The sequence below is a fragment of the Toxorhynchites rutilus genome, chromosome 2 (assembly GCF_029784135.1).
Source record: "Toxorhynchites rutilus septentrionalis strain SRP chromosome 2, ASM2978413v1, whole genome shotgun sequence".
In the NCBI taxonomy this organism is placed as follows: Eukaryota; Metazoa; Arthropoda; class Insecta; order Diptera; family Culicidae; genus Toxorhynchites; species Toxorhynchites rutilus.
In genome coordinates this window covers 271,864,761-271,877,840 of record NC_073745.1, presented here as the reverse complement: position 1 = coordinate 271,877,840, position 13,080 = coordinate 271,864,761, and the positions used below count along the sequence as shown (strand labels likewise).

The window sequence follows — 13,080 nt, the reverse complement described above, 5'->3', positions numbered from 1 at the left end:
TAATCGCACACCTAATCTTTTGTTTTCCTATTACGTTGTAGCTCAAACAGCTGCGGGACACGATAGAGAAGAAGAACGAAAATTCCCAAGAAGCGCAGCTCAACAGCTTGAAGACCAATGTGGCGGACATCGGGTCCAAAATTGGGGACGCCATCGCGCGAATAAGCGCCCTGGAGGAGCGCTACGCGGTCACCACAACCGACCAAAAAACGGTCCGGAAGAGTGTGGATGAGTTACAGGTAAATAGCACTAGCAATCAGGATGATTTGGGTGGCGTTCGAGATTGATTATTGTAGATTTACTTCACTTCGATTCATATCCTCTTCAATCTTCCGTCAGACCCTCATCGCCCAAATCCGCAACGGGTCGGCTCCGGCCTCCACGAATAGTGCCACCAACAACGCCACAGAACAAAGCATCGCCAACATACGGGAGGAACTGTCCACCCAGATCGCTAACCTAGCGCAGAACTTCACCACAGAGTTGGAAACATTGAACCAGAAAAACAGCTGGCTCGATAAGGATCTGAAGAGCCACAAAACGTCCATCGACCAGCTGGTTGAAAACTCAGCCAATATTTCGTCCCACGTGAAGTCGGTGGAGAACATTTGGGTCGAGATGAAGAACAATCTCACCTACCTAGATAGTGGAACCAGGCAGATCTACAATCAGCTTGAGATGCTGCAAAATGCCACTAACGGACTCAAAGGTTCAATCAGTTCTGTTCGCGAAGAATGCGACCACTACCACGCGCAGAACGATGTGATTGCTAACGAGATTAGTTCGATAAAAACTCGACTAGAAAAAGCTGAGAAGAAAGTTATTCCCGCCACTGTTCCAACGACAATTGCTACAGGGGTAAGTGATCGGAACGATACTGGTGAAACTGGGGTTTTAACGGCCACTCTTTTGGGCCAATAAACAAAATGTACATGGTCGGTTTTTGAAATTTAACATAACCATTTACGCTGCCACCATAGTATATACCTATAATGAATGTCATGCCAACTCTACTGGCCGTTGGTAGCAATATATGTTCGAAGAAATTTATCACAGCTGTAGTTAAAATAATAGTCATTCATTAAAAGTGCGTTTTTTTAATGGTTGACTTAATTTTTTTGCTTGAGCAGTGGTCTTAATGTTTTGTCCGACACTGTATGGCATTTTTCTTTGGAGACCCCTGAAAAAAATGTGTTTTATTCGTAACATTTTTGTGTGTAAAATCTCGCGTTGGCCGTGTTTTTGTTTATTTTTATGTTTCTAAATATAAAAAAGTTTGCGGATATGTCAAATATATATATATATATATATATATATATATATATATATATATATATCTTTCTTCTTCTTCAATGGCACTAACGTTCCTAGAGGAACTTCGCCGTCTCAACGTAGTATTACTTGCGTCATTTTTATTAGTACTTAGTTGAGATTTCTATGCCAAATAACACGCCTTGAATGCATTCTGAGTGGCAAGCTCTACTATACGCTTGATCACAGTGCCAGTCGGAGGAAATTTCTTTGACGAAAAATTCCCCCGACCAGAACGGGAATCGAACCCGAACACCCGGCATGTTAGTTATGACGCTAACCACTCGGCCAAGGGAGCACATAATATATAAATGGATTTCTGTCTGTCTGTCTGCCTGTCTGATTCTTATGGACTCGGAAACTACTGAACCGATCGACATGAAAATCGGTATGTAGGAGTTTTTGGGGCCGGGGAAGGTTTTCTTGATAGTTCGAGATCCCTCCCCGCTCTCTGAGGGGGGGCTGCCATACAAATGAAACACAAATTTCTTCATTACTCGAGAATTAATCAAGCAAACGAAACCTAATTTGACATGTGAAGGTTTTAGGGTATAATAAATGGTTTTACGGTGGTTAGATACTCCTCCCTCCTTTCTAAGGGGGGGCTGCCATACAAATGAAACACAAATTTCTACATTACTCGAGAATTATAAAGCAAATACAACAAAATTAGGCATCTGGAGGTTTTATGGTGCAATAAATGTTTTTACGGTGGTTAGATACTCCTCCCCCCTCTTTTAGGCGGGCTGCCATACAAATGAAACACAAATTTCTGGATTCCTCGAGAATTAATCAAGCAAATGAAACCAAATTAGGCATATGGAGGATCTAGAGTGCAAGAGTGCAATAAAACAAAAACATAAAAATGTTACAAGTTAAATATTAGTAGTAATTTTTCAAAGAAAACATCAAAAAATTGTTGCTAGGAAAAGTCTTTTCCTGTAGCAATGACCTTCTTCCGATGTATGCACGACTTGTTAGTAATTGTTAGGCCATATATATATATATATATATATATATATATATATATATATATATATATATATATATATATATATATATATATATATATATATATATATATATATATATATATATATACATATATATATATACATATATATATATATATATATATATATATATATATATATATATATATATATATATATATATATATATATATATATATATATATATTAGTTGGACTAATCTATAATCTTAGAGAGGCGAATGAACTGAAAAGTTTAAAGCCTCTTTAATTCAACGTCATCATCATGTATAGTCACCCACCCAGTAGAATACAGTTATTTATGAAAAATGCAAATCTAAGATGGCGGTCATTACAAAATGGCGCATCACATATTTTTACAGAACCCCATCAATATGGGTATCTAATGAAAGGCTTGACTAGTAGAATACAGTTATTTATGAAAAATTAAAATCCAAAATGGCCACCACCACAAAATGGCGCCATATATATTTTTTTCACAACCCCTTGGGTATGGGTATCAAATGAAAGGGCTTGACTAGTAGAATACAGTTATTTATGAAAAATGTAAATCTAAGATGGCGACCACTACAAAATGGTGGATTACCTATTTTCTCAGAACCCCATTAATATGGGTATCAAATGAAAAGGCTTGACTAGTAGAACACAGTTATTTATGAAAAATGCCCAAAAATGTATCAAAAGAAAGTTCTCGACTAGTAGAACATAGCAGATAATGAAAAATCCAATTTCAAGATGGCCGCAGTCCCCAAACAACTTATTACTTTTTGAATGGTTTCTTTCAGCTTGACCTGTTTCTATGTATGTTTGAATGTTTGTTGGGTTGTCCCACATTAATATAAAATTGACACCGTTCCTGTTGAATGATTGATCTGAAATTTAGAACATACATTTAATTCTACTGTGATTATAAAATTGCGTATTCCATGATCTTGAAACATTAAATTTGGCCGCCGCAAAAAAGTGGCTGAATGGCTTGATTTGGAAAAAAACACTATACTACGAAAAACATAAATTCGAAAAGGTCGCCGGCACAAAATGGTCGACTATGTATTTTTTGCAATCCCCTCAATATTGGTATCAAATGAAATGATTTGACTAATAGAATTCAGTACAGGTCAAACTCGATTATATACAGACTCGATAATATGTGATTCGATTATATACAATTTTGGACTCGATTATATTCAGTTTGAAAAAAAATATTTTTTTATATTTCAAATATGACTTATTTCATGAAGAAATGTAACTTTTCAACGTTAAGGTGAAGTTTAAGTGGCTATTACATGTACAGTTGGGTAAAAATCGCGATTTTAGGATAAAATTAATAATAACACATTAAAAATTATTAACTTTTAAGTCTTTTACTTCCAAAATGTTATTAAAATTCACTAATTTAGTTGTTCCACTACTATATCCTGTACTAAATTTTCTCATCTTTCAAATGAAAGCATCAGAATCGTCTTCCATAACGTACTTTTTAATGTAGAGCCAGTTTGCAGCAACAGAGTCCGAAACCAAAAAAAAATCTGTTAATCTGTCATTGTTGAAATTCGAACATATGCGTTGGAGGATTTTTTTCATCAAATATGATCGTCTATCACCTCCTGAGAGAATCTGGATAAATTATTATTATTATTATTTTTTTTTTTGAGAAAAGTATTTTCTGACTTTAAGGGGATGAATCAAAAATCAAATTCCTCTTTTTAACAAAAAAACGAAAAATACGTGCAAAAAAAAACAAATAAAGAAAAAAAATTGTTTTGACTCGATTATCCAGAGAATTCGATTACCCGGAGTAAAAAAAAAAATCAATACTCCGGATAATCGAGTCCGACCTGTACTAACAAAATAACGAATGGTTTTTTTTTCGCGATGCTTCACGTGCATAAGTTGGATGTAGAATGAATAATAGTGTGGGCACACATTTTCGTGGGTATTTGTGGAACTTCCATGAAACTCTTCCTAATCTTAAAGTTAGTTTGAAGCTATTACTAACCGTTTTTTGTGACATCTTCTGAAAGAGACTCTTTAAAGTAGAAATTAATTAAAAATTATCTGCAGTCAACGATGGATTAGGCATGCTTAACACGTTGAGCTACGGGTGCGACAATGAATTTCCCATGGACCAACGCGAGTCTCAATTTGGTAAATGTATTGGCGTTGTAGTCAATTAAAAGTGAATATAATTCGTTAATTCGTTACGCGTGAAGAATCTATGATTTCTTGTTCGTTTCATCTTATATTAAAATAAATAAGTTGCTGGATTCGGTCAATTTGATTTTTCATTAAAAAACGAAACAAAGACTTGATTACAAGTTTTTATTGGAGGGATGACACCTAAGAAAACAGCCCCGGGTGTCAACAGGTCAATGTATACGTCTATCATCAGTACAGAGAGCATGTAGATTACACGAACAGAAAAAGAATCGATAGGCCTTTTTTCATATAGTGTAGCTACTCTGATAATCGAGCTAAACTGTTGTGCGAGAGATTTTAGTACTCACGATACGATCGATGTAGGGTTCAAATTAATTTAATTCCTAAACAGATACTAAAATTTAGTTTTCATTTTCCACCTTCTTAAATAAATAGCCACCAAAGGATCCCCTATCGCAACTTTTCAACAAACCGACAGAATCAACGGCTTCGAAGCCTTCTCAGTCAGCTCGAGAGCAAAATTCACATCAAGGAGTATTCCCCGAAAGTCAACAGGCAGGGAAACAAGCAAGTGTAGCTCAACAACAACCGTCAGCATCACCACCATCCACTAGCGCCATCACAACAACCACAACACTAACAAGTAACAGTCAGAACCTAAAATCGGATGCCACCTACAATGGAATGTAAAGCGTACGAATCAGTGATCTCTTCATGTATGGTTTCCTATGTAAAGTGAAACATTTTGTTTAAGGAACTAACATATTTTGTGAGTTTTGCCAATTTTAACTCGTTTCACTCCGCACATAGAAAACATTGTATTTATACACGCTAAGAGCGAGTTGTTTGAACGAAAAACATGAACTTTAGAAACGAATGGTATGCCGATACTAAGTGGGCCCTATTTGATTAAGGTTTAGTGTTAGAATCAAAGTTGTGTTTTATTAGTGTGTGAAAAGAGGGTACACGGTAGTTAAGTATAGCACAGATTTATATCCCTGATGCAAAAGCTACACCAATAAACCACAGAAAAAAAATCATAGAATAGAGAGTTCATATAGGAGCGACGATGAGAACGAAAGGAACAAAGTTAAACAACAGATTGAACGAATTCCCTCTTCATATATTTAGATGAACAAATCGTTTATGATCCCCAGTCAAAACCAAGTTAGTGAAAATGCAATTCGATTTTAGCATCTTTGAAATCTATTTAATCAAATCTTCGTAGAATTATAGCGCAAATAATAATGAACAATGAGATATTTTCTAACAATAGCGCATGAAGAAGACCGACATCAGGAACGTTGGTAAAAAAAGATACGTCGCATGAGAGTACCTATGTGAACTGGCATGTTTATCCAACAGAAACGCAGCAATACTCCTGTTTTCCCCCCAATAGAACCCAGAATTGACAAAGACACTCTGGTGTTGGAAAGCTTTGACAATTACCTATAGGATCTAGCGTTAGGCACAGTTAGTTTTCACAACCTAGCGCAGGAACGTTACATATAGTCGTTACTCCTCTCGAAACCCCTCAACGAAGAGGGCGAAACAAAGCTTGATGCACTTCTGATTAGTGTGCCAACTCAGCTCGATACCGGAAACGGCACGCCGTTCGATATTTCTAGACGATGAAGCAAAATTTTTGTACTTATTTTCGTTCGTTTTTCCGGTAGCATACAATGCGAGAAAGCAGCAAGCCAAACAAAGCCCAACCAGAAGCATCAGTTTCGATTTGCATTATGTAGATATCTTTGTATTCCCAAGAGAGAAAAAAAACGCAGTGTAAAATTTAAAACAAAAACCAAAATACAACAGGGAAAACTTGAAGTCAGCGTGCGTCTTGGTATGGAAGTCCTACCTACACGGTGCGTTGTGATATATCACACTACCCTAATGGATCAACTGATGACGAAAGATAGGTTCAACTGAAGAAACAGCAAGAAACTTCGCAGAAGTTTCAAAATTTAAAACATCTTTGATAAAAAAATTAACAATTCTCGAATGGCGATAAGAAACTACAAAAGATAATTTAATGGCAAACGAAAATCCCATAAAACATAAATTTATTGAACATGTTACCAAAATATTTCGACGTACTGTCGACCTTCCAGCAGTTCGCCATTGCTGTCGAAAACATACTTGTTGGCATGTTTTTCAGTTCTGTCTTAGCTTTGTTTATTAGTCCCTCCTCCGTTTTCGTCACGAAATTGTTGGAGTAGATCCTCCGCTTCATGTTTGCCAAGAAATTCTCGGTAAGACTCAGCTTTAGGACGCTCGGAGGGTTGGCGGACTTCGAAACTACATCTCTCCTCAAGCGGTTCGTTTCCTCCAGCGACTTATTCGTCTAATGGACGGAGCCACCACATCCACGTCCGGATGATATTTTTAGGTGAAGGAGGCAAATCTCCCCTTTCATCGCAATAACCGAACAGAAAAAAAGCGGTTTTTACATCACCTTTTCGCTGATGGTTATCCACAGAAGCATCTTCTTTGGGAACTTGGTGTGGGAGATGTGCTTCACGTCGGAACTTACCTTCTTGATGGGTGACGGAGCGTAGTTGCTTTACTGTTTTCGCCGTACTTCCGCAGTTGAACTGATAACGCTGTCAAATTTTGTTTGAAAACTCATGTGTTACTATGATTGACGGTCAACAAATGGTCTGTCTCATCACCAAGTGTTAAGGTGAACGCATGAAAAATTGGTAAAATTTGTCCATTCTTTTAATGCGATTTGTGTCCATTCTTTTAATGCGAATGTGATTTTTATTTGGTTCACTCATTCAAGAGAAAACCTCACTACACTACACCATAAGAGCTTGAGCTTGGGTAGACTGTACAACTCGTAGTTGCTCTCCGTTATTGACCTGAACCAGCGTACAAAGAACACACCGAATACTGCTTGGGATTAGCAAATCATTCTCACTGTGCAAGTTTCGGCGATTCGAGCTTTAACTAGTCAATAACAACGCCCTTACAGTCACGAGGGGAAAGGAAGGAATGTTAGTATGATATTCACCGCCAGAAGCATCGCCTCTATAGCGTGGTTCGCTTGCGATTATCATAGAAGGAAAAAATGTTAGTCGGAATGGGTAAGAAGAATCAACACATTATAGTATATCGTGCATACTTTTTACCGAACTTCAATCCTTACGGTGGAGAGTTAACTTTGGGAAATTCCATTCTGTATTCTGTTCGAGTTGTTTTTGCAGTTCGTTCATTGAGATTTCGCATCGAAATCTGTTTCTTAGTGAATTCCGGGGCTCTTTTCTTCTTTCGGCACATTATTATAAATTCGTTTATTTTTACAGGCTCAGTTACATAAGTTTAAAGGAGCCGAAATCTTAAATATATTTTTAAAACTATATATATGAACAATTTTCTTAAATCTATGGTTAGTAATGTGGGAAACCGATTACTCGCGGTGGACTCGAGATTAGAAGGGTAACATATTTTTCTCAGGAAAAGGATGGGGTATAAGGAAATTATTACAATGTTGATAATCACACACACTCAATTCTTAAATCTATTCATACATCTATTGTGAATTTACATTTCATTCTCCTGTTTATAGCAAGCGGACCAATTACTCACAAAGGAAGAAATGGAGGGTATAAGGATATAAGGATAATCACACACGAACATCGATAGATTTAAGGAAAACATATATTTGGGACATGTAATCAAGGTCTAACCGAGCCAACACATCTCTCACCGGCACATTGGGCTGCCTTCCTCTAGCCCGAAGGGAGTTCTCTAAATTCGATCTGGCAACAAGATACACCTCACACGACCAAACAACGTGTTCGATGTCGTGGTAACCTCGGCCACAAACGCAGATATTGCTGCCGGTCAGATTGAAACGAAAGAGTAGCGCGTCTAACGAACAGTGATTGGACATGAGTCGGGAGAAGGTGCGAATAAAGTCCCGACTCAAGTCCAGACTTTTGAACCATGGTTTGAGGCTAACCTTAGGGATAATCGAGTGGAGCCACCGGCCCAATTCACCTTCGTTCCATTTGCGTTGCCAGTTAGCGATGGTATTTTTACGGACTAAAGAGTAAAATTCATTGAAGGCGATTTGACGCTGATAAATATCGCCTTCAATCGCACCTACCTTTGCTAATGAGTCAGCCCTCTCATTACCCGGAATTGAGCAATGAGAAGGGACCCACACAAAGATAATGACATAACAGCGTCTAAATAAAGCACTCAAATTTTCTCGTATTCTCTCAAGGAAGTACGACGAGTGCTTTTCCGGCCTCACTGAACGGATAGCTTCGACGGAGCTAAGACTATCCGTTACAATGTAATAGTGTTCAACAGGTCGTGAGGCGACGCTGTCCAGCGCCCAGTGTATCGCTGCCAATTCAGCGATATACACTGAGCAAGGAAACTGAAGACTATGGGAGGTGCTGAAAATTTTGTTGAACACTCCAAATCCTGTGAACTCGTTTATAGTGGACCCATCAGTAAAGTACATATTATCACAATTGATACCCCCATACTTTGCATCGAAGATCGTTGGAGCGATCCTCGATCGTTGATAATCTGAATATTCATGGATATCTTGCTTCATGGACAGATCAAAATGTACAGAGGAATTGATGTAGTCAGGAAAACAAACACGGTTGGCAATATACGTAGAAGGATCAATCTGCATGGAGATGAATTCATGATATGGGCTCATGAATCTAGAGTGAGAATTTAGCTCGATCAGCTGCTCAAAATTTCCGATCACCAATGGGTTCATAACCTTACACCGGATGAGGAACCGAAGAGATAATAAATTGAAGCGATCTTTTAGTGGGAGTACGCCTGCCAAAACCTCGAGGCTCATGGTATGCGTTGAGGGCATACATCCCAACGCAATACGGAGACAAAGATACTGAATTCGCTCGAGTTTAATTAAGTGTGTTTTGGCAGCTGATTGAAAACAGAAACTGCCATACTCCATCACTGAGAGAATAGTTGTTCGATACAACATTATAAGATCTTCGGGATGGGCTCCCCACCAGGTGCCGGTAATTGTACGGAGAAAGTTTATTCTTTGTTGGCATTTTTTACTCAGATACCTAATATGGACCCCCCAAGTACATTTGGAGTCGAACCAGACCCCAAGATACTTGAATGACATAGCATGAGTGATCGGTTTACCCAAAAGTTGAAGCTTTGGTTTTGCTGGTCTATGCTTCCTAGAAAAAACCACCATCTCTGTTTTCTCCGTGGAGAATCCAAACTTTCGGCATTTCTTATTCTTATTCTTACTTGAATGTTTTGTACTGGTACTGGTGAGAACAGCTGACCTTTTTTGTGGCATTCCGTTGGTTCAGTGAGGCCTTGTTGTTGAAGGCACGAGAGAAGTCCTTTTGGGTTCTGACAATACTGTGACGTATGATAATTGCAAAAAAACATCAAGTCTTATACCCAAAACAGTTATCTGCCTTCCTATACGTACATGGTCCACTCTGACTGAATCAATGAAGCACATTTTAAGACTTGTTTCACTATGACTGAACAATTTTGGAGTATTTTTCAATCAACTAACATTTGTGAGTCAAAGTGTGCCATTCTGTTTCATAACAGATTATGCATTGTCATCACTCCAGCCTCCCTGAAATAGTACACATTGCGCTCACTCAGACTGAAGACCGGCATTTTTCATAGATCCGTTCAGTCAGAGTGAACCAAGTCCTTTTTTGACGTAGGATTACGTCTTTCGGAAACATATGGGGGCACAAATTGATAAACGAAAATCGTGAAAAATGTCCAATCTCAAACGCTTGTTGCTCAGTCATTTCATTATGGTTTGATGAGATTTTGGTATCTAACGATTTCGGCACTCAATAACAATTTTTCACCTTGAATAAAATAATATATATCTTGTAACTAACTATCGAATAATTGAAAAATCTCAACCCCTATCCTAACGGAAATACCCACTTCTAATTGGTCGAAATTGACGACACTTGCGGCGGGTCCCTAACAGAGACACCAAAATCAAGCTGCCTGGGGGAAATCGACATTGAAAATATATGAAAGTAGGGGGAACTTTTGTTTCAACCGAAATGTGTTCCCTAACAGAGACATCAAAACCAAGATGCCCGAGGGAAATCGGTATTGCAAATATATGCAAGTCGGGGACATTTTTATATTGCAAGTAAGGTGAGTGATACGATTAATTCTAGCAAATAAAATTCACATTTGGAACTTTTGAGTTGGTTGCTTCGTGAAATTTCATATCAATGACCGATCGTGTATTGTGAAAAATTTAGCACAAGTGTAAGTGTAAAATTGTATATGGTAGCAGTTGTGCTAAAAATGACTTGAAATATGAAACGATTTATTTCTATTTTCATAAATAAAAACCAAGGTGTGTTTCCGCTCGAGAACGGATCGTTTGGTTTAAGCTGTCTGTTTTGTTGTGTTTATTTTCACCCAAGGAAAGTTTATACGGCGAGAAAGATTGGAAAGTGAAGAAATATTAGAAAAAGTGATTTCCCATATGCTCTACATATAGTATTAGGTTTTGTTAGTCAAATTAAAATTCGCATTGGGTTGAATAAACACTCAGAAAGGAAAAAATATAAAAGAAAATTACCTTTCCATGTCAAATATGTTTTCTCTATATTAAAGTAACATGTTTTCACTGATGAGAAAAATTGATAATTGTGTTCGGTATTAGTAATTATCTTATGTGGCATCGATAGCATTGGTTCCATCCATCGCCGTCCGTAGAGGAACTGAATTGTGCCCCACAGTAACAACATAGAGTGCACTGTGGAAGATTCTATGATCGTTATTCCGTGTTCAGCACTCAGCTGAAGTTATAGCGCTTTTCTGCCTTTTTTTCCGCATTGTTAGAATTTTGGAATTTCTGTTCTGTACCTGTTGAATGAAGATAATAATTTTTAGTTTAATTCGTTCTTCTATTGATAAAAAATAAAAAAAATGGAATCACTGATGTCTCATCCACGTTGAATTGCCTTACTGGTGGAATGTCGTATTTCTGCTGTACGTCCTCCAGTAAATCGTAGAATTTCCCGACTGCAACGTGATTGAATCCTTGTGCCCTGGTGGCGGAGATTGCTTTTGGTGTCCAAAGTGAGAGTTGTGGGTGGCGCTCTCCAAAACCAACCAACTAATCCATTCCGGCTAATTGCTTTTGGCTATTGAAAGGGTGAGAAATGCCATCTTTCGGCCAAATCGTACGCCAGCTTCCGGATTCCTTTCGCCGTAACACTGTAGAACCGTTGTTCCATAGAGAGAATATAATCTACGAGCTAAGAGAACTTCCGCCGTTGAAACATTACTAAATGATCCGAGTTGCTGGAGCAGCAAAGGATCTGCGCAACGTAAATAACGTTTGAGTATTTCTCGCGGGACACAATGCACTAAGGCTGCCGCGTTCAAGCTGGTCTGTGACCACTTTTTACGTTCGGATGTTCTGGTATAATTCCGCACCATGATTCCACATCTAGTTATTTCCAACTATGTTTACAAATTTTGACAGCAGTATTTACAGGTTATGTTGAAGAAATACCTGGTCATAATGCCCCAAGCAGCTATGCCCATTCCGTTTGCGCTCAATGAAAATAAACTGTTCTTTTACATGAAACAGCAAAGCAGCGCAATAAATCAGTGGAAATGTTCAGAAATAATACCAGTACGAATTGATATGAAGAACAGAGTAATAAATTTCAGTATGAAGCGTACAGAGCTTATTTCGTTGACTGCTTTTTTATAAGGTTTTCGTGATTATCAGTGTGAGATTTCCTTCAATATCTTTTTAAAACAGTTGAATTTAAATACGGTTTTCACAGAGATACTTAAGTAGAGTATTTCTAACACAATTGTTTGAAAATAAGTGTCATTGGTTCAATAACAAGCCCAAACGAAGGGTGGCCCATTTCGCCCCGCCTGGTCATATTGCCCCTATCTACCCTACAATGTACAAAGGTTATTTGAAAAGTTCGTTCAAAGATTTTTTTAGCTAGTAGCATCTCTTGGAAGACAACACATTAACCAGATCGGTTAATTTCTTTTGAGTGGAAAGGCCATGATGGAGTGAACAAACGTTAATACCCAACAATCAAACTAACCTGTGAAGCATTAAAATATAGTTTTAAATAAGCTCTATTATTTTTCATTCTGCTCGGATAAGTTTAGGACGGTGACAAATAAAGAATAACTGAATTTATTTCCTCCAAATGTAGCACTCTTAGATCGATTACTTATTGTTATCAATTATACCAATTATACATGCGATTATCCAGGTATTCAAAAATTAACACAATTTCAAAGTTATTGTCCAACTCTAAATTAGTTAATCGAACGAATTATTACACATTATGTTTATCGTTTATCGTTTATTGTTTATATCAACAGACCTCCAATGTCCCAATGATTTCAACTTATCCTAATTAAATGTTACCCACATCTAGACATTAAACATGGTATCTGTTCAAAACACAACAAATAATTACATTGGAAAACTGGATGACAATCGAAATGTGTGGCGGTTATCGAATGGTGCATCCTTTTTCCAAAAACTGTTTACGCGTTTACGTCTGTATCTAAGCATGCGGCTGTCCTGT

The 13,080-nt window shown here is 37.7% G+C and overlaps 1 protein-coding gene across 4 annotated transcripts in view; it reads left to right on the top strand.

Moving 5' to 3' along the window:
• Positions 1-6,317, top strand: part of LOC129764285 (uncharacterized) — a 54,932-nt gene extending 48,615 nt beyond the window's left edge. For all 4 annotated transcript variants that reach the window (XM_055763207.1, XM_055763205.1, XM_055763204.1 and 1 more), the window contains 3 exons: positions 42-239; positions 340-858; positions 4,919-6,317. In XM_055763207.1, coding sequence (XP_055619182.1) covers positions 42-239; positions 340-858; positions 4,919-5,173 — 972 coding nt within the window. In that variant the 3' untranslated portion in view covers positions 5,174-6,317. The remainder of the gene's footprint in view (positions 1-41; positions 240-339; positions 859-4,918) is intronic.
• The last annotated feature ends 6,763 nt before the right edge of the window (positions 6,318-13,080 follow it).